This window comes from Mus pahari, chromosome 8, assembly GCF_900095145.1.
Source record: "Mus pahari chromosome 8, PAHARI_EIJ_v1.1, whole genome shotgun sequence".
NCBI classification, from domain to species: Eukaryota; Metazoa; Chordata; class Mammalia; order Rodentia; family Muridae; genus Mus; species Mus pahari.
Window position 1 is genome coordinate 91,483,210 of NC_034597.1, and position 20,580 is coordinate 91,503,789.

The following is a 20,580-nucleotide window of genomic DNA, read 5'->3' on the forward strand; positions in this document are numbered from 1 at the left end:
TGACTGAGATTTCTTATATATGAATAAATGCTTAGTTTAATAGCTTTGGCTCTGTCCCCAGACTAGCTTATATCTTAATTATCTGCTTGTTTTATTGTAAGTCATGCCACATGTTGGTTACCTGGTCCTCAGTTTCACACATCTGTCTTCTCTATCTGAGGTGCGAATTCCTTTGTGCCTGACTTTATTCCCAGGATTCTCTCTCTCTGCCCTGGAACTTCTACCTCGCTATTTCCTGCCTAAGGTAAAAGGCCAACATTTTATTGACAAGTAATGCTTCCCTAACAGTACAAGAGATTCTCTGTACAGAATCTCATCTATACCAGGATGACCTCAAAACTGCTATGCAGCTTTGGATGATCTCCTGCCTCCGCTTCCAGAGTGCTGTATTGAAGTTGTGCACCACCATGTCTTCTTCATGGGGTGCTGTGAATGGAACCGAGGGATCTGTGCAGGGTGGGCAAGCCCCATTTCTTCTCTTCTAGTGCCGTCCTCTCCCTTTCTACTGCTCCCACGTATGTTCTCATTGGTCTGCAGGTATGTGTAGGCTCAGGTGAACCTTTGTGCTCAGGAACCATCTACCTTGCTTTTCTTTTAAGACAAAGTCTCTCACTGGTTACTCACCAAGTTGTGGGGATTCACATCTCCAAGTTCCAGGAGCTGAGACAACAAGGTAGAAAGAAGTACCACACATAGCTAGCTGCCTTTTAAAAGTGCGTTTTGGGGAACCAGACTTCCACCCTAACGTGCACAGCAAGCACCTTCTTGATTGAGCTTCTTCTAGCTCCCAAAGCTGGTTTAAACCTCACAATTGCTTAACAGAACCGAAGGCCATTAAATTTGTTAATAATTTATATGCTGGCAAACTGATTTCTGTATTTCCAAAAGTGAAAATATTTTAAAAATGGGTCAAATGTTTCCTCAGTATCATGAAATACATAAATCTAAAATTTAATAGTTTCACAAATGGAAAAAAAATCTAACCAAACATATATCAGCAAAATAAAAACATAACAAATAAACATAACACATGTTGGGAGTCTGTAGAAGTTAAAAACTAGTGCACTTACGTTGATAAATTATACAAAAGGCAGAATTCTGGCCAAGACAGAAGCACACTCATTTCCTAAGCGCGCCTTTGACCTAAGTGTCTCTGAGAAGACGTAGCTTTGGATATTATTTTCATGACTTTCTACCCAGTGTTTAAGATCCCATCAGTGTGCTTTACTGATATTTTTATTTTCCAAAACAGAAACGCTACAAGCATGTTATAAGTGGATTTTAGGCTTCATATGTTGTGTAAATTGTTTTTCAAAAAATACCTTACACAAATATTAGACTTTATCACTGTATAAAAATGTACAGTGGCTTTATTGACATGTACATTCCAATATGTTTACAGTTGCAAGATAATGAGGCACACTCAGTATTGCACTTCATTAAAATTTCAGGCTCAAACTTAACCTAGAAGTTTAAATGAAACTGCTTTTGTAATTTAGTAATTCTTATACAGGACAAACATTGATAGCTTTATATACAGTCTGATACTTATTACATTTATAGGCCTTACTAACACAATTTTTTTTAAATAACAGTCTAGGAAAGAAACCAGAATATTCCTTTTTATACCCACCCGTGATGCAATTGTACAGGATTACAAAAAGGCAGTATACAATAAACAGTGATTATTTTTCTTTTTTTGATTGAAAGCCAGCATCATTCTCAGTCCATGAGTATGGAGATCCTTTTATATCAATTATCTATAAATGTCCAATGCTTCACAGGCCAGTGACGGTAATGGCCACATGCAAACACCTCACAAGTTTGATGTCTTGGTTCAAAGAAGATAAACCAAAATAATGGGGAAATGTTCGTAGCAAGAATTATGTACACGGTATTTGGCATCATTCCTGCACTGTAAATGGTTCATTTTCAGAATGTAAAATGGTCCCGTTCTTATCCTGAGCAGAGTGTAAAGTCCACTGCATCCTCGCGGTGGATGAAGGTAACTATCCTCTCCATAGACAAAGGCTCTGAAAGTTCTAAAACGTGTGAGCATTTCTGCACACTCCGCACCCGAGAGCAAACTCTTCCCCCGTGGGTGGATGAACAACGTGGAGTGGACATTCCGTTCCTTCTAGTTGCTTGCCTTTGGGACCTGTATACATTTTGAAGGAGTTAAAAAAAATGTAATTTAAAAATATGCACATAAATGTCATGTGAATAAAAATCAAGTTATTCAAAGAAATAACATGTCTATAATTAACAAGCTAAAAACAATTTTCTTCTTAGCACAGATATGTTCACCATGCAAGCTTCAGCATTATGCACACATGTATGCATGTACATCAGATAACAGGAAGTAAAATGGCCTCCGACCCATAACATCCTACCCAGAGGATCACTGAGCTACAAGTTCTAAGGATCAATGATCAAAATCAGTCACAAAAATCTCAAACCTTAATCTAGCAGAAAATTATTCTGCATCAACAAACAAACAGACAAACGAACCCAAACCAGATTTTTGTGGGGGAATTTTTTTTTTTTTAAAGATTTATTTCATGTATGTGGGTACCCTGTCTCTGTCTTCAGAAATACCCAAGAGGGCATCAGATCCCACTACAGATGGTTGTGAGCCACCATGTAGTTGCTGGGAATTGAACTCAGGATCTCTGGAAGAACAGTAAGTGCTGACCACTGAGCCATCTCTCCAGCCCATGGGGGGCAGTGTGTGTGTGTGTGTGTGTGTGTATTTTTTTTTACAAGTAAAATCAAACTTATTATAAATAAACCATGTTCACCTTTATCTACCTTCCCTGAAGAAAACCTAACTGCACACGAGCAAGATGGGAAGACTGATAATGCCATTTGTTAATATCTGAAGCAAAGTCCAGATGAGTTTAAAACATGAACGTTACAATAACGGACTGTAGTAATCTGGAAAGAAACACTGTGGGAAAGACACAGGTTTGAAATCAAGTAGGCTTATAGAAATGTCAAAGCAAAACCTGCCCTTTTCTATCTAAATATCTAAATGATACCCTAGTAATGGCACAGTGTAGGTGTGTGATGCTCCTAACCAGCATTACGACAGACCCATCCTAACTCACTCTTGGGAGTGAAGTTGAGTGAGGACAAAGGCCTCTATGTAGCCTGATTCAGTCCCTCCCAGTGGAAGCCTTGTTTGAGCTCTCAGCTCAGCTCACACCCACAGCTATGTCCTTTGGATCACTTACTTCTTTCCAAACTTCATCACTTTTAGCATTTTTGTTTTAAGAAAATACAATTTCCTTTACTAGTAAAGGTTGGGTTTTCCCTGATGACACTGTTTGCCTTTAAATTCTCTACTGCAAGTGGCTGTCCCCTGGGCTCCTCCATGTCATAAGGCCTGGAAGCATGATGGGCTTTCTTCTGGCTCCTGCTTCTTTCCAGACCCTGACCTACAACTTCTGCGGAGTGCCCTCCTTTCTCCCTGAGAAAGGTCATCTCTGATAGTCTCTGGTCCTCACTGCATTGGCTGCCTTATCTCACTTCACTCTCATGGCTCTCATCTTTCTTGCCAGTCAGCCTAACACCCTGCCTTACCTCACTCCTCATCCTCACTCTCATGGCTCTCATCTTTCCTGACTCGCTAACACCCTGCTCTCTCATAGCAGTCTCCATTTGCTTCTTTCACAGTCTGCTACCAATTAAAGAGGGATTTTAATAGAGATCACAAACAAATGACAACATATTGCATATAAGTCAGAGTGTTACAGGATTATTTACGAGTCACCTGTTCATTTTCCCGGCTCTAAAATTTTGGCCCAATTCTCAACAGTGAATCAAATAAACTTGTCTATTTTTTTTTGCCTTTTTAAAATCTATTTTTTGCCTATTTTATCTATATTTATTTATATGTTTTGTCTGTTTTATCTATTTTCAGCCTTTTGCCCTTTTGTAGTCTCTTTGTTAGTGGGTGTAGACCATGGTTAGGACTGCAGGTTGTGACCGAGGGGTGAAGCTACTGGCCTGCTTGAGGGGAACTACCATCTGTATCCTAAGAAGCCATAGGTAGGAGAGTATGCTTTAGAGCTTCAACAAAGCTATCTATCACTATATGTATACGTGTATTTATAGTAACCACACTCAGCTCACATACAAGTCTTCCTCCAATCTCGTCTCTCTCTCCCAACCCATCACTCTTCCCTATGACCCTAAGGTTCCTGACATCTGACAGATTTTTTTCAGACTCCTGGATTTTGTGTTCATTTGTTTTCTTTGCCTGATCTCCAAGGACAGTGGTTTCCTCTGTATTTTTGGTGGATATTTTAGTTTCCTTAGCTTTCTGGTTCTAACTCTGCTGCCACTTCCTAGGTATTCTACTTCAAATCCTCTTCCTATTTTATGGAAATCTTCCTAAAGAGGAAAAAAAAAACAAAAAACCAAAAGCCCAAAACATTACAAGCTGGGCCTGATGGAGAGGCCTGTAATCCCAACCAGTCATAGTCTGGGGAGAAGGACTGCAGGTTTGGGGCCTCTGCCTGGGCTACAGAGTGACTTCAGGCTAGCCTGGGCAATTTACTGAGATCTTGCCATCAAATAAAAACTACAAAGACTCTGTTCAGTGGTATGGTATTTGCTACTATATGCAAGGCACCACAGTTAAGTCGTCTCCCTTTTCTGACCTGAGAATTAACGCATAATCCTTTCCCATGATTCCGCCAAGAATTTGAGGATTTAAGACATTAAATGTCACATGGCTTGCTTTTCCTTTGCTTCCTCTAGATGTCTCAGTAGAGCTCCTAACACATGACCTCAATTTCTTACTTTATTCAGGAACCATAAACTGACACTAGAAACAGTGCTCTCAGTCTTAAAACCTCATTACTATGTAGATTATTGTGGGCTTCAAATCTTGAAAGCCTACCTGCAGGACAGTGTGGGAGTTCTTCCTTAGGAATGCTGGTCATTCTCTGAAAGTCATCGTGACAAGCATTACAGAAATGTGTTGTTCCGAAACAGAAGAAGACAGCCACTGAACAGCAGTAGCGACACTTGTATTCTAGAAAGTCTGTTCCATGTTTGGGACACATCTATATCAAAAGACATGGGAAGCACAAGATTATAGTGAGTTATTTCAACAATACTTATGATAGTTGAAGCTATATAGTGAATTTAAGAAGTTTATAGCTTATTAATCAATATTATGAGAGCACATGTAGCTTTAAAAGCTGACTGAAAATGCAATGGTGTAGGTTAAAAGATTAGTGAGTAAACGTGTGGTCCAAAAGACCTAATCAAAGCCTCAAGTTCAAGTTCAGGCTCCCACACAGTCTATCTGATCAATAAGCAAACTACATTTCTTCATCAATGTTTTATTGGGCTAGAAAGTTGCCCAATAATATTTTACTCTCTACCAATTTCATAGGTCCTGTGAAAGTTTCATTAAAGATGGGAAAGCCTAAAAGTTTGAGTGCAGGTTTATAAATAAGTAAATGTTTCCATTGCTTAAATATAGTGATCACTTCATGAAATGACAACTATACAACGAAAACAGTAAAAAGAAATAACACTCATGAACACATTTGGAAATTCATGCATAATCCTGATATGTATCAGAATAGACTTCATGTGTGTCAAGGCAGGGATCATGGAGATCAATCTTATTTTAAAGACAGAATTTTGACTAAAAAAGGTTTAATTTTACTATTTTTAATTGTGTGTAAGAGCTTGTATGTTTGTGAATGTCATGGTGCCTTTGGAGGCTGCTCAGTCCCCAGAGTTGGAGTTATGAAGGCTATGAGTTGCCTGCCGAGGGGCTGGGAACCTAACTTGGGTTCCCGGGAGGATAGTCAGTGCTTGAAACTGCTGAGCTGTCTCTCCAGGCCCAGCGGTGACTTTCTGGTGAGTCTAGCATCTGCCTACCTGGGCCCTAGACACATCGGAACAGGCACCGCAGATGAGCTCTCTGGGGTCATAATCGTCTCCTTGTCCAGCTTCAGCATCACAGCGAGCCTCACCACCAAAGTATGCCTGTGGAGAAACCATGTGTTCATGAGCCAACAGCACAGGGGGCACTGTGTGGCCACAGTGACTATGCGACACTCCCTCACAATGCCAAGTAAGCGGTGTCTACACTGCTGACTACAGGGAGAATCAGGGGTACAGATGAAGCTAGTTATTCATTATCTATTTATTTTGTTTTTATGAGACAAGGTTTCTTTGTGTAGCTCTCTGCCTCCTGAGTGCTAGGATTAAAGGTGTGTACCACCAAGTCTGGCTTAAAAATAATTTCAATTCTGGAATGTGAACATTCTCCTTTCAGAAGGAGAGCATCTAAAAAATTATGCTGTTAAAGGAACATGATGAGAAGATATACAATATTCAAACAAGTATGAGGAATAAGGTATGAAGTAGTAAATACAAATGATGCTTTTTCTGGGAAAAGTTGTGAGTTTTTTCATTTTAAAATCTTACACAGCATATTCCATTCTATTGCTTAAAACATGCACATCAATTCCTAAGTCACAATTATATACAGTTAAGTATGCCTGGCATAAATTAGAACAGAATTAAAATTCTCAGTTTAATAAGAAAGCAATAAATAAGTCAATTTAAACATCTTCTGATGACACAATTTTGGAAATGAACAAAAATTAAGAAATTGTATCAGAATACTGTTCATACTTGTAAATGTACTCTATATTCAAAAACTAAATATCTAATATGAGCACCAGAATGAATGTAACTATCTTGATGGCCAGTTTATTTTTACTTGTTTGGATACAAAGTAAAAGAGGCCAAGAAATTGGGACAATTTGCATGCTCCGTATGTCTACAGCCAAAGAGCTAGGTCCAAACTGAGAGTAAACAAGGTGAGTCACTATCAATCTGTTATCTGTACTAGAAAAACAGGCCAGAAGGCAGGCTCCATCCGACACAGAGTCTATAAATGCTCATCTGCCAGCTAAATGTGGCTTTCCAGTGTGCCAGATATCCCAGGTCAACCTGCACAGTCTAGCTGCTTCAGGATTCTGTGTCTTCTTATGCATGTGACTGCTACCCTAGTAGTAGCACAATAGTCATTTATAATGTTTGCACAGTAATTATACATAATGGAGTTTTATTATGGGGTTTTGTAACAATATAGCTTTGACAAATGTATGCTCTTGGTCTTTCCTTGTATGTACACATGTATATTCACGTGCTTGCCTGTCACCTATTTACCTTCCATTCATTAACTTTATTACAGTTCAGGACTGCACATCCTTCCTTCACTCACTCACTCATCCTCTGGTTACTATAGTACTCACAGTGCTGACTAGGCACCAGGGGCTGGAGACAGACAGACAGAAATAAAACATCCATCCTTTTGTCTTTAAGGAGCTTAAGAAACAGGGCAGAGAGACACACAGAGCAGTAAAGGAATGGAGGCCATGTGTTGGGACGGGCGTGGACGCAAGGCAGCAGAACTACTGTAGACAGAGGTGGCGGTGCTGGCAAGCGAGCATGTTGCAGCGGAGGAAGCAGAGCTGGGTCCTCAGGTAGGGTCAGATGGACTGTGTGTACATAGTTACAGCCAAGGCAAAATATGCAGCAGGGGGAGGGAAGAAGATTCCAGAAACAGAAGCAACCTGTGCTAGCATGCATGGCTGAGTTTGGGGAAATGTATGTTGTTCAGTATGTTATTGGAGGTGAGGCAGGAGAGGCAGACAGTGCTACAAGATTAGAAGAGAAGACTGACCCAGGCAGACCTGAGATTTAGAAAAACTAACCTACTTACAGTAGTATAAGGAAAGAAATGGAGCTTAGGAACACCACAGAAAAGCTCAGGGAGATATTACAGTCACAAAAAAGACAGAGTTATTCAAGATTTATCAGGAAGCAGGGACTCAGAAATCTGTAGGCAGAGACACAAGATTTTGCAGGCACACATTACACACTGGGAAGTGAAGGCTGGTGTATCATACCAGATGTCTGTGAGAGCTTCAAATGTCTAGTAAATAAACCTCAAGGAACCTGGAAGGCCATGAGGGCGTATGTGGTAGGTAAAGTCACGAATGTAGTAGCGAACACCCAAAACAAGGAGGACCTGTGTCTTAAGTAGGAATGCAGGTAAGACACACACGTGACCAATAGGCCGGCATTAGAGCAGCCTGTGGGAGAGGCAGTTGTAGCAGGCAGCACATCAGTCATGATGGGACGTGTCCTTTGTATGGAAATGCTACGCGCCTTAGAAAAAGTTTGTTTAGGTAAAAAGTATTCCCCTCTTCCCAGTTACGTGAATTATTTCAGCTTGAAACACTTCATCAAGGTTTCTCATTTTAAATTTCTAGCTTAAGGTTTAAGAATAATTATGTGTCACTATACAATTCAAGTTAATTCTATGGGTAATCTCAGAATCTTAACATTTTAGTACACCTCATAGCATACCTTTCTGCACTTGTAGCAAACATAATATGCATATCTATTCATGGCATAGCCAGCTGCATCATTATAAAACCTGACACCAGGAGTTGTGATCGCTTCACTCTTATGCAGACCTTCGTACTCCAATCTCATTAAGGCTTTTCTTCTGACGTCTTCATAGAGCTCTTTTATTGGATCAAGCAGGTCTTTTAATACTATATGATTTATCTTGTTCTGAAATGAAAAATATATTTTTAACAGAAGCATTTATGAAAGAGTCCAACAAACACTTCGTGTACACTCAAGTACCAACCACTGTAACAGGAGATAACTAAGAAAACGCAGTGTCTATAAAGCACTACTGCAAAGTCCTCAAACACTTCCATTTTGCCAAGAGCAAGGAAATGGAAGAATCAGGACTCTGCACAAAGCATCTCCATTTCTCGACCTCGTAGTCTCTGATCTTGGAAATACATCTTTCTCAGCCTTAGCTGTTCTGGGGACGAAGGCTATCTTGTTTCTACAAACATGACATGTGACCCCATGGGTGGGCTGTGAATGCGTTTTGGCTCCTTGGAGATGGGGTTTTGTCAGGTAAGAGCTGATCATATTCTGTATACCATCTTCTCTGCCTTTTCCAGGCTTGTAGACATGACTTTGTTCTGTGGGCACCATGAGAAGGGAGAACAAAATACTGTAATATTTTTTTTATTATTCACTAGTCTAAGTAAGCAATAACTGGGCTGAGATTTTTCATAATAACTCCATTGCAGCTGCCTGTAAACAGAAAGTTAAAAACAAAACAAAACAAAACAGAAAGAGCTTTACAAAGCAAGACAGAGAAAAGTAATGGGGAAGACAGTGATACAGTGACACATTCTTTAGCGAAGGGTTTCATCATCACTCTAGTTGCCTACGCAGTTCTCTACTTCCACTACTACTTTTATAGAGATGTGATATAATGCCAGAGAAATGGTCTTTCTTTATTTATCTTTTGTTTTTGTTTTGTCGAGACAGGGTTTCTCTGTGTAGCCCTGGCTGTCCTGGAACTCACTTTGTAGACCAGGCTGGCCTCGAACTCAGAAATCTGCCTGCCTTTGCCTCCCAAGTGCTGGGATTAAAGTCGTGTGCCACCACTGCCCGGCTCAGAGAAATGTTCTTATTTTAACTAGTTCTAAAAGCAGTATTTCACATTTTAATAGCAGATCACCTGTCTTGCAAGCAGCAGAGAGTCCTTTTCCTGTTAGTGCCTCACAGCTGTGTGACATAACTCTTAGTGGGTCTGAAATAGTGATGCATTCATCATTAATACACAATGTTACTTAAATTAACATTTCTCATGCCATATATGAAATATTTACTTCAATTTGGCCAGCTTTTATCTGACAATTAGGTGACAATTAGTCACCTTCCCCCAACAAAGGTCTCAGTTAGTGTTTCTCAACTTTCTTAATGCTGGGACTCTTCAATGTGAGCCCCAATGTTAAAATTACTTTTATTGCTACTTCCTAACTGTAATTTTGCTACTGTTATGAATCTTAATGTAAATATCTGTGGTTTTTGATAAGTCTTAGGTGGCCCTGTGGAAGGGTTATTCAACACCCAAAGAAGGGGTCACAATGGGTAGGTTAAGAATCACTGGTCTAGGTAAGGGACAGCTGACCACTGGGTATACTTGTACTAACTCGACAGTAAGCACTCTAGAGAGACCGCACACTGTTTTCAGGGTCTACGTGGATGATGAGGACAGACACTAAGAGAGACTTGGGGAGGGACGCCAAGAGATGCCAGTACCTATCCAAGATGAAAACAAAGACGAAAAGACATAAAAGTAGGTAAGTTCAGGTTATTTCCACACCTTGCAAATGGGACACGATATAAATCCAAACGTTATCCTTGGACCAAGCCATCTGTTTTCCAAAACTCGGCGACAGCACTGTAAGTGGAATACATGACTGCAGTCCAACTTAAAGAGAGAAACAAGGAAGAGAGTGAGCAAATGCAGTCGTGACCACACTGAAGGGATGGAGAGACTCCAATGTAGGAGAGCCATGTGACAGGGGGATGAGAAAAACCAAGCACTTTAGAACCAAGGCATGCCAGGGCTTTTAAAAGACAATCATTATTGACTAGGTTTTCAACTCTAATTTTTTCTGGTCATGTACTGATGCCACGTATATAACAACTATATGTATAAAATAGGCTAGGTCAGGAAAACGTGAAATTATTCAATTAGCTAACATATAGAGAAAAGAAATTATAAATGTCAAAAAAGTCACAAACTCTGATTTAGCAAATATAGCACTAACTTCTATTATATACTGAGGTATACATTGGTACATACAGATTAGGTATATATGCTACAACATATTCTGTATTTCAGAAACGAAGGAGAGGTTAGCTACTTGATAATCTGATCATTTCTCCCTTCAAAGCACTTTATAACTACACTCACAAAAGTCACCAGTGGCTGAACCTGCAGAACAGGAAGCAGAACATAAAGCAACCAGACTTCTCCTCAGCATACACTAACGAATACATATTAACAGGACATGTTCCCTTGGCCATCTAAAGAAAGCTCCAATCATCTTTTTACTTGAGAAATGTGATTATATCTCTTCCTGTTAAAATCTAGGCACATTTGAAAGCTGAGGCAACCTGAATGGCTGGCGCTGCAGAGAGCGCTTCGGTGAAGCAGATCATGCACATGTCGTCGGCATCTTGTTTCAGTGTGGTGGCACTCTTATCACAGCCGTGCAGACAGGGCAAACAGTGCTCTTCATTTCTAACACCTCCACACGGATGTCCGCAGGGATGTGTTTTACTGCAGGCGATCTTAGCATATTCCTATTGAAGATGAATTGCAGCAGTCTTAGAATGATTAAAAAGGCATGTAACCTCAGGGTTAGACCAGACCAACTATATTAATTTTTCTAAACAACTTTTTCTAAACAGGAAATACCTATTAGTATAAAACAACAACAATTACTCCTGTGCTTTGAAAACTAGGATTAACAGTGTTTTTCTTTTAATGTAATTAAAGAATTTCATTCGACATAAAGGAACAGCATTGATAAAATGTGAACTATGACTTTACTTGATTTGGCATCAGACATAGTCACAAATCTTAACGTTCTGATATAAATATCTCCTAATACTAGCCCCCTTTCCCAAACCACGGGCCAAACTCCAGACAAACAAATCACCGATGTCTCATCATTGGCGTGCCAACCACATGCCACAACATGAAAGTTCAGAATTCAAAACCTTTCAGACACTACAAGTTTACTTTAGGCAAACAAATGAACAAAGGCAAAAGAATTCTGGGCAGATATATATTTTAGATTATGTTTGCATGTACATGTGCCTGCTTTCTGTCTGTGCACTGTACATGTGTGTGTGTGTGTGTTTGCTCATGTGAGGCCTGTACTGGGTCCTCTGCAAGAGTAGCGAGTGCTGTTAGCCCTGAGCCATCTCTTCAGCCCCAAGTTGTCAGATACTTTGGCTGTTCAGAACGAAATTAAGTACTAATGGTGGTAATGAACAAGCAGCACAAAATGTCACCTTTGGGTTGTGACAAAGGAAAACTGCACCAAGGCAAAAATGACAACCCGTACTAAACAAAGCCAACGCCTTGTGAGAATATGCATACCCTTCCTTCCTGGGGCGGTCCGGCCTCTAAGGAGCACCTACCTGGCAGTCTGCATCAGAACAAACACTGCCAACAGCAGACAGCTCCGTCCCACTCCTGGACCCACAGAAGCGGCATGCTTCTGAGCTACTTGTGGTAGGTTTGCCTACGTTCAAGAAGAAGAAGAAAATCTTGTAGAAAGTCATGCTTTTTAATACAGCTAATTTTGGAATAGCAAGCTAGATTTCTTTCAGTTACTAAAAGCTGTAAGCTGCCCTAATTAGTAATCACCAAAGGGGTAAAAAATAAAGATAAATCTAAAAACAAATAAACTTGGCTGGTTTATAGCATTTTAGCAGAAGAAAGAGACTATATATCTAGTCCAGAGAGCAGAATGAGCAAATCTGGCAAACCCTTACCCAAAATGCACAACAGTAGATAAATATTATAATTAAAAAAGTACATAGAATAAAGAGAAGTTTTTGAATATTTTTATGTAACAAAATTACATGACAGTACAAAATCTGACTAGATTATAAAACCTGAAAAATAGGAAAATTTACCCAAGGAACTCTGCAATTTCAAAAAATAAATAAATACATTGAAATATTGAAAGAAGGATCAGAATTCTTTAAAACAAAGATTAAAGACCTTGCTCATTTTTGAATATAGGTACATAAATTCGAGTAACCATCACTGGTTCCAGAAATGATTGCAGAACACTCTTTGGAAAAAGCAAAGGAGTGTTTATATAAAAGGAAAGTTAAATATTACATTTATTAATGTAGACCATTGACAGATTACAGGAGAAAAACAAACTGGGTTTGAGAAAACGCATATGTTATAGCATGAGTCACCTTTATATAGTTAATTCAGATTTATGCACAAGACCAATGAGAAATAATTGTGTCAGGAGGACAAATGGCTGACAACAGCTTTGCTAAAAATGACGAAGAATTTTCATGTTTTGTACATTAAGCTTGTAATATGTAAGGTTTCATTTTATAAAAAACTAGAATGAAAACTGTCTGAGGTTCAAGTGTATTAGACATAACAAGAAGTATTTTTTTAAGGTGCTGGCTGCTCACCTTTAATATTACAATTAGTAAAACAGAACTATTCATTAAGCCCTGAGAAGTACTAACTGTAGAATAGACTCTCAAGTATCAGAACATTATAGGACCTTGCAGTTAAGACACAGTGTAGACATGGTATATCCACCAGCTCACTTACAAAGATGTAAGTAGTCTAAGACTATGGGTTTCGCAGAGGCTAATGGACTACTCAGTCACTGTGTGGTCTGAATATGAATGGCCCTCATAGGCTCATATATTGCTTGGTCAGCGGGAAGTGGAACTGTTTAAAAGGATTAGAATGATTAGGAGGCGTGGCCTTGTAGGCAGAAGTGTATAACTGGGGGTTTGCTCTGAAATTTCAGAAGCCCAAGCCAGGCCCAGTCTGCCTGCCTGCATGTTCAAGAAACCGGATGTAAAGCTCGCAGCTACACTGTACCAACATGCATCATGATTATAATGGACTAACCTCTTACCCTGTAAGTAACCCCCCAATTAAATGTCTTCTTTTATAAGTGTTGCCTTGGTCATGGTATATCTTCACAGCAGAACAAAAAAGTAAGACAGTTATATAGCAGGTTAGTGGAAAATGGGGTTTCCTTGTAGTCTGATGTTCTTTCTAATATAGATGACTGCCTGTATCTACCAAACATATGTGGTCAAATGTCATTAGTAAGCATCTATACTACTCAAAATTATTCCTGATAGATAAGCTAGTGTCTTAGTTAGGGTTTTACTGCTAACATGACAGTAAATTTACAGACATCATGACCAAGGCAACTCTTATAAGGACAACATGTAATTGGGGCTGGCTTACAGGTTCCAAGGTTCAGTCCATTATCACCAAGGTGGGAACATAGCAGCAGCCAGGCAGGCGTGGTACAGGAGAAGCTAAGAATTCTACATCTTCATCTGAATACTACCTTCCAGGCAGCTAAGACAAGGCCACACCTCCCAACAGTGCCACTCCCTGAGCCGAGCATATACAGACCATCACAGCTAGTATCTGACTTATCCTACATTTCAGGCATGCTTCATTCTCCCTCTTAACTTTTTTTTTTTTTTGAGACAGGGTTTCTCTTTGTAGCCCTGGCTGTTCTGGAACTCACTTTGTAGACCAGGCTGGCCTCAAACTCAGAAATCCACCTGCCCCTGCTTCCCAAGTGCTGGAATTAAAGGCATAAGCCACCACACCCGGCCCCTCTTAACTTTAATTCTCTTTTACCTGTGTGTTCTCGGAATTCCACCATTGCCTTCATTGTTTTAGAATCTGCTAATGCCATCAACCAAAACAGTTTTGTTCTACCACAGCCTTCATGAAGGTCAACCTTTATAGCTTCTTCTTCTTCTTTGAAGACCTGTTGTTCCATTACAGAAAAGGGATAAATGTGTTTAGTTTCTGGGTAGAAGCATAAATGTCATCATTCAGCAACAGTGGCTTTCTTTATAAAGCAGTGTAAGACGTTCCAGACATACCCAGTATTCTTTCCTGTGTTCACAACAGCTCCATGTGTATAGTTAAAGTACCAACCAAGTCTTGGAAAATGTAAGCACTTGCTCAGTTTGCGGTTAGGAAGTAAGACCACTGAGAGTCAAATAAGGTCATAAATCCCAAAGCCCATTTCCCCTGGTTTCCCTCCCACATTATTTCAGAGTTCTGCCTATGAAGACAAGCTCACCTGTCTTTGGTGAGTCTTCGTTCGTCGATGTAGATGAAGGAATCTGTCACAGTCAGTACACAGATTGCCACAGATGTTGCATAAGATGATAGCTGCAGTTTCACCGTCATCATGGTTGTCACACATAGGCTGGAAGCAGATGTTTTCACATGCTACGTTAGACTCACAAGAAAGCCTCGATGAACTGAACCTTATGATACTGAAAGCCTTTATTCTAAAATCTGCAAGACTTTTAGATTTGAATGTAAAACAGAACTACTGTAGGTATATACTGGACTATCAAAATCTCTAAGAATTACTCAATAAGCTTAATGTGTATGCAGAGTCAGTGGTTGAAGGTAATGAGACATGCTGAGATTCTCATTTTCCCTCATGCCCCGTGAGCCGTGCCATTCCTCTTGCTGGTTTGCTGCTGCTTTTTTTTTTTTTTTGTCCTAAGGATAATCACATTTTAGCAAAAATCAGTCAGGCTAGAAATTTAGCTGGTATTAAGCATGAACCAGAGAAGGATAAAGATCTTATATAATCAAATAAAAACCTGTAGGTTTTCTAAAGCATGAAGCAGGTTTCTGAGCAAATTGGACAGATTGGATGTACGTTTCCAAGAGTTTGATATGCTGTCTTCCCCACAAACTATCAGCAACTGAGAAGAAAGGAAGGTTCTTACAACACACTCCTGACCTTACCATTTGCTTCTGTTGCCCGTCCTTTCCCATCCACCTCCCTGAGGAGAGGCGGTCCACATGGTCCTGATCAAGAACACACAGCGATGCCAGGGCAAGCCAGAGCTGTAGAGGAGGAAGGAGCACAGCTATGGATGCTTGAACTCTGACAGGGATGACGGCCAAGCAAGTGCTTGCTCCATCGGACATGCACAGGTACCTAGTAGCACTTGCATTTCCCTGGCGCTACCTATGCGCCAAGCACCAGTGGAGCCAACTCCATGAAAAACGATTTCTGTATCTACCTGACATAAAGTCAACCTCTACCAATGATGTAAGCAATTCACTTATAGGAATAATATTCACGTGCATGACTACTGTATATTTTCCCAGCTGGTATAGAGTCTGAATTCTATACTCCTAATGAGCTGATAAGTAGCTAGTTTTGCAGTTCTATAAGTACTTGGGTACATATTACATAATACATATTATATATTCTTATGTATTCTATAAGTACTTGGGTACATATTACATAATACATATTACATATGGTTACTGTACATAATAACAGTTTTTCAGGAGTCTCTGTTGTCTCAAGAGCCCTACTTTGTATACTTTGCCATAAATACATGTCTAATAATTTTCAGAAAATTCTAGAAAATCTATGGTGATGAGACAGCTGGCTATACAAGTGGGAGAGTCTGAGTCCAGGTTGCTAGAATTCATGTCAATCTGAGCATGAGAGAGTGTATGTCTGTAATCACAGTGCTCCTGTGCAAGAGGAGGCTCAGAGTCTAGGGAAGTCCAGGCCTGGAGGCCAGCCAGCCTGCTGATGGCAGCTGTAAACAATGAAGGGACTGTCTCAAACAAGATGGAGGGTGAGGATCAACACCCGAGGCTGTCCTCTGACCTTTACTCATGTGCCAAGGGCACACAAGCATCTGTACAAACACACACACATATCATCACAGATATACACACACTAAGACACATGGCTATGAAACACATTTCTTTATTTTTTTTTTTTTTTTTTTTTTTTCTGGTAACATTTTATTGAAATATTTACTGTAAAACAAAAGGTCCCCCAAACATTTTTTTATTACATTACATCAGATCTCTATTTAGTTCTGTGTCTGTGGGTATGGATTCAACGCCTCTTTTCTGTAAGGACTGTAATGAACATTATACAGATCCTGCCCAGATCAATTGCAGAGGGGTGAAACACATTTCTGAAGGATATAAAGAGTAAACTTCAGTTTTACACAGAATGACATGTTCATTCATTAATAAAACATTGAAAAAAGAGAAAAAAATCTATGCAAGAGAAAAGGGAATGTGGAATGAAAGAATTCTTGAGTGGTAGGAAGGGGTAACAGTAAAACATACTTATTTTAAGTGTCCTGCCCATAAGCATGGTAGCATAAACAGGGTTTCTCTGCTCTAATAAAATATAACATACTTCTTTTACAGACTTCAGAGGATTAATCTACATGTGTTCCAGTAGTGTGTACTGTTCCTAATGATGTCATACCACCCTCTTCAGTAATAGCTTAAATCACCTTTCAAGTTATATGGCTCACAAAACCTGTTATGTTAAAAATTAGATGTCTCATTTAAAGAATGCAACCTTATTTCCTCTAAAGTTCAACCCTACCTATAATTAGGAAGTATTGTTTTTAAAACATTTCTTAGACTTATTTATACTATTTTATTTGCATGAGCATTTTGCCTGTACACACACACACACACACACACACACACACACACACACACCACTTGCATGCATGTTGAGGTCAGAAGAAGGTGTTAAATCCCCTAGAGCTGGAGTTACAGTAGCTGTGAGCCACTAAGTGACTACTGGGAACTGAACACAAGCTCTGTGAGAGGAACAAGTATTCTGAACTGCTAGCCATTTTTCTAGTAAACCAAGCATACAATCCTGGTAGTTGAGCTAGGGTTTTCACTAGGAAGAACTGTGCAGCGGCAGTCTTGTCTTTGAAGGATCATCAGTCTCTCACAGCATAATGCAACTACTACTCAACTTACTAAGGTAAGATACGGTAAATAGGTCAGTGTAATTTAGACTTTTCTAACCAGTATATCCTCAGCTTCCTAAATAATAACAAAAGTTGATACCACACACCCAACAGTGAACAGTAATTACTATCACATTTAATTTGTAACTCATTTTTTGATGAACTTATTTAATTAAAAATGTGACTAAGTTGACTTATTGATCACACATAATGATACAGACCAAATTGAAAACAACAACAAAATCTTACTCTAGTTGTTGCAATACATCGCACTGGAGACCTAAATTCTTCTTCCATTTTGGTCAAGGCAATGATGGTTTCTGCAATAGCATTTTTTGTCACACGGGACCAAGCTTCTGACAGGTGACCCTATTGAGCAGGAAAGAATATCTTATTACGTAGCCAGACTTGTGTCATTATAACAAACCAGTTTCTCTGAAAATCTCCTCTCAAAAGAGAATCTTTATTGATAGCAAGACCATGTGCTTTTAGAGGACACAAACTAAAAGCCTTTTACAATCTTATGCAATATTTCAGTTGCTTATCTCTACTTTGATGATTGTAAAGCAAATAAAAATTTATGGCCTCAATACTGTTTTTCCATAGTGCTCAAGGACATTTTCTTTTATACTTGGATAAAAATAAAAGGTACAAATAAGGTTTCCAATGCTTGGGAACCTTGACATTTTAATTAATTGCCCTAGATGCTCTCTCTGGAGCCTAAGAGGACACACAGGCTCACCCCGTAATTCTGGGTACAGACCCCAGTAAAAGTATTTTAAAATTTTTATTCATTTTTATTTGATATGTATGTTTGTTTGGTTGAATGTATGTATGTATGTATGTATGTATGTATGTATGTATGTATGTATGTGGTGTGTGTGTGCCTGGTGCCTTTGGAGGCCAGTAGGGGATGGGTGCTGGATCCCCTGGGACTGGGATGACAGCTGTGAGCCATCATGTGGGCACTATAACCTGAACCTTGATCGTTTAAGAGCAGCCAGTGCTCTCGACTGTGGAACTATCCTTTCAGCCCCAGCACACAGATACTTAGTGAGTACCAATACTTCATTACAGAATTCAGCTCTTCATTCTTCTCAGGCATTTCATTCAGTGGACTTCCTAGAGAATGCCTATTTGCTATGAAGTCTAGGAAAATATCCACAATTAAGAAAAAAATGAGCCAGGTGTGGTGGCACACGCCTTTAATCCCAGCACTCGGGAGGCAGAGACAGGTGGTTTTCTGAGTTCGAGGCCAGCCTGGTCTACAGAGTGAGTTCCAGGACAGCCAGGGCTACACAGAGAAACCCTGTCTCGAAAAAAACAAACAAACAAACAAAAACAAACAAACAAACAAACAAAAAAATGAGAACTTCAACTTTTCCCCAGAATCTCTCATTCCACATTCAGTCAATTTGCTAATGGGCAACTGATGTGTCCTCCTTTAAAATGTTCCCTCTGCCTCCTCCTCAGGCTGTCTTCTAAAGACACAATGCAATGGGAGCAAAGTGACCTTATGGACCCGGACACTCAGGGGAGTAACTCCCTGCCCTGGACATCCCAGATTCTCCCCCAAAGCTAATACCTTAAGATCATGGCACAGGACATAACTGAAGAATTTAAAGGCCTAAAAACTCAGAATGGCAGATGATGAGAAACTTCTACTTCTAGGATTTTTTTTTTTTTGTCCTTTTTGGGGGCAGGGGGCAAGTTTCAACACAAGTTCTTTCTTCGCTTAGGAAGAAGACATTTTACTTTATGTTTTAAGGTCCCCGCTGCTATAGTTGGGCGCAAGGACTTACTGCAGCCATATCCTTGATAAGCCTGATGATGATCTCGGAGATCTGAGTCGGAGTTGAGCCCTTCATCCACCAGTGACTCTCACCTCGTCGGAGGTAACTACAAAGAAAACAGCGGTTACTTCAGCACACGGCATTTTAATGGTTAACTGACTGAATCTATTCGAATGTTTTTGATTTTTATTACATGTTTATTAATTTATTTGGTGTGCATGTGTATGTACAAGTGTGCTATGGGATTCAGAAAAATCAAAGAGCAGCTTTCAGAGTCCTTTCTCTCCTCCCCCTGTGAGTGTCAAGAGGTTCACACTCAGGCTGGGAGGCTCCGTGCTCTTACTCACTGGGCTATCTCACTAGTACTTGGATATTTTTATTTATTTACTTTTTAAAATTTTGAGACAGGATGTTGCTATGCAATCTAGGTTGTCCTTTAACTTATTAATCTCCTTCCTTATTTGTACGAGTGCTGGAATTACAGGTGTGCTATCCAATTAAGTCATTTTATTTTGTTTTTCACTTCTTTTTTATTTTTATGTGTATGTGTGTACTTGCACGAATATACGTGTATGTGTATCCAGGCATGCAAGCCCACAGAGGCCAATAGAGGGTGTATAATCCCTTGGAACAGGAGTAATAACTAACATATGAGTTCTGGGAAGAGAACCCTGGCACTCTGCCAAAGCAATAAATAAATAAATAACCACGAAACATCTCTCCAGCATATCACTGAAATACTTTAAAAGAAAGTTCAAACCACTGCCCTAAGTCCCTTTCTTCACTCTCAAGAGAACGGGTATTCTTATTGTTGCTCCCTTTTAATATTTTTGTTTGTACAGTACTTGTAGATCACTACTATTCAATTCTTAGGCCATGGACTACAGACTGTCCCAGTGCATGTGGAGATCTGAAAGTATTTATATGAGATGCAAGTGCCTGGAGAGAGAGAGACGGTCACATGGTTGAAAGCATCTGTTGCCTCTGCAGAGGATCCTGGATCAACTTCCCACACAGTGCACGGTAGCACACAGCTGTAACTGCAGTGCTCTCTTCTGGCCTTCATGGGTACTGCATGCTTGTGGTGCATGCACACACATGTAAGCAAAGCACTGATACACATTAAATGCAAATACACAAGATCCTTTAAAAATGTCTATTTTTTCAATAATGTTCTTAAGCTGTATTTTTATTTTGCTATTTATAAAATTATTTTTATATAAGTATGTGTGTGTGATGTATATATATATATACATGTATGTTTGTTCTTTGGTGTGGTTGTACGTGTGTGTGTGTGTGTGTGTGTGTGTGTGTG

At 39.6% G+C, this 20,580-nt stretch overlaps 1 protein-coding gene across 11 annotated transcripts in view; it reads right to left on the bottom strand.

Annotated features, from left to right (window-relative positions):
• Positions 1-1,334: 1,334 nt before the first annotated feature.
• Positions 1,335-20,580, bottom strand: part of Mycbp2 (MYC binding protein 2) — a 230,396-nt gene continuing 211,150 nt past the window's right edge. For all 11 annotated transcript variants that reach the window (XM_021203101.2, XM_029541562.1, XM_021203102.2 and 8 more), the window contains 12 exons: positions 19,275-19,371; positions 17,722-17,841; positions 15,461-15,562; positions 14,775-14,903; positions 14,321-14,453; positions 12,085-12,188; positions 11,050-11,238; positions 10,250-10,357; positions 8,416-8,625; positions 5,908-6,015; positions 4,910-5,075; positions 1,335-2,158 (listed from right to left, as the gene is read on the bottom strand). In XM_021203101.2, coding sequence (XP_021058760.1) covers positions 2,043-2,158; positions 4,910-5,075; positions 5,908-6,015; positions 8,416-8,625; positions 10,250-10,357; positions 11,050-11,238; positions 12,085-12,188; positions 14,321-14,453; positions 14,775-14,903; positions 15,461-15,562; positions 17,722-17,841; positions 19,275-19,371 — 1,582 coding nt within the window. In that variant the 3' untranslated portion in view covers positions 1,335-2,042. The remainder of the gene's footprint in view (positions 2,159-4,909; positions 5,076-5,907; positions 6,016-8,415; positions 8,626-10,249; positions 10,358-11,049; positions 11,239-12,084; positions 12,189-14,320; positions 14,454-14,774; positions 14,904-15,460; positions 15,563-17,721; positions 17,842-19,274; positions 19,372-20,580) is intronic.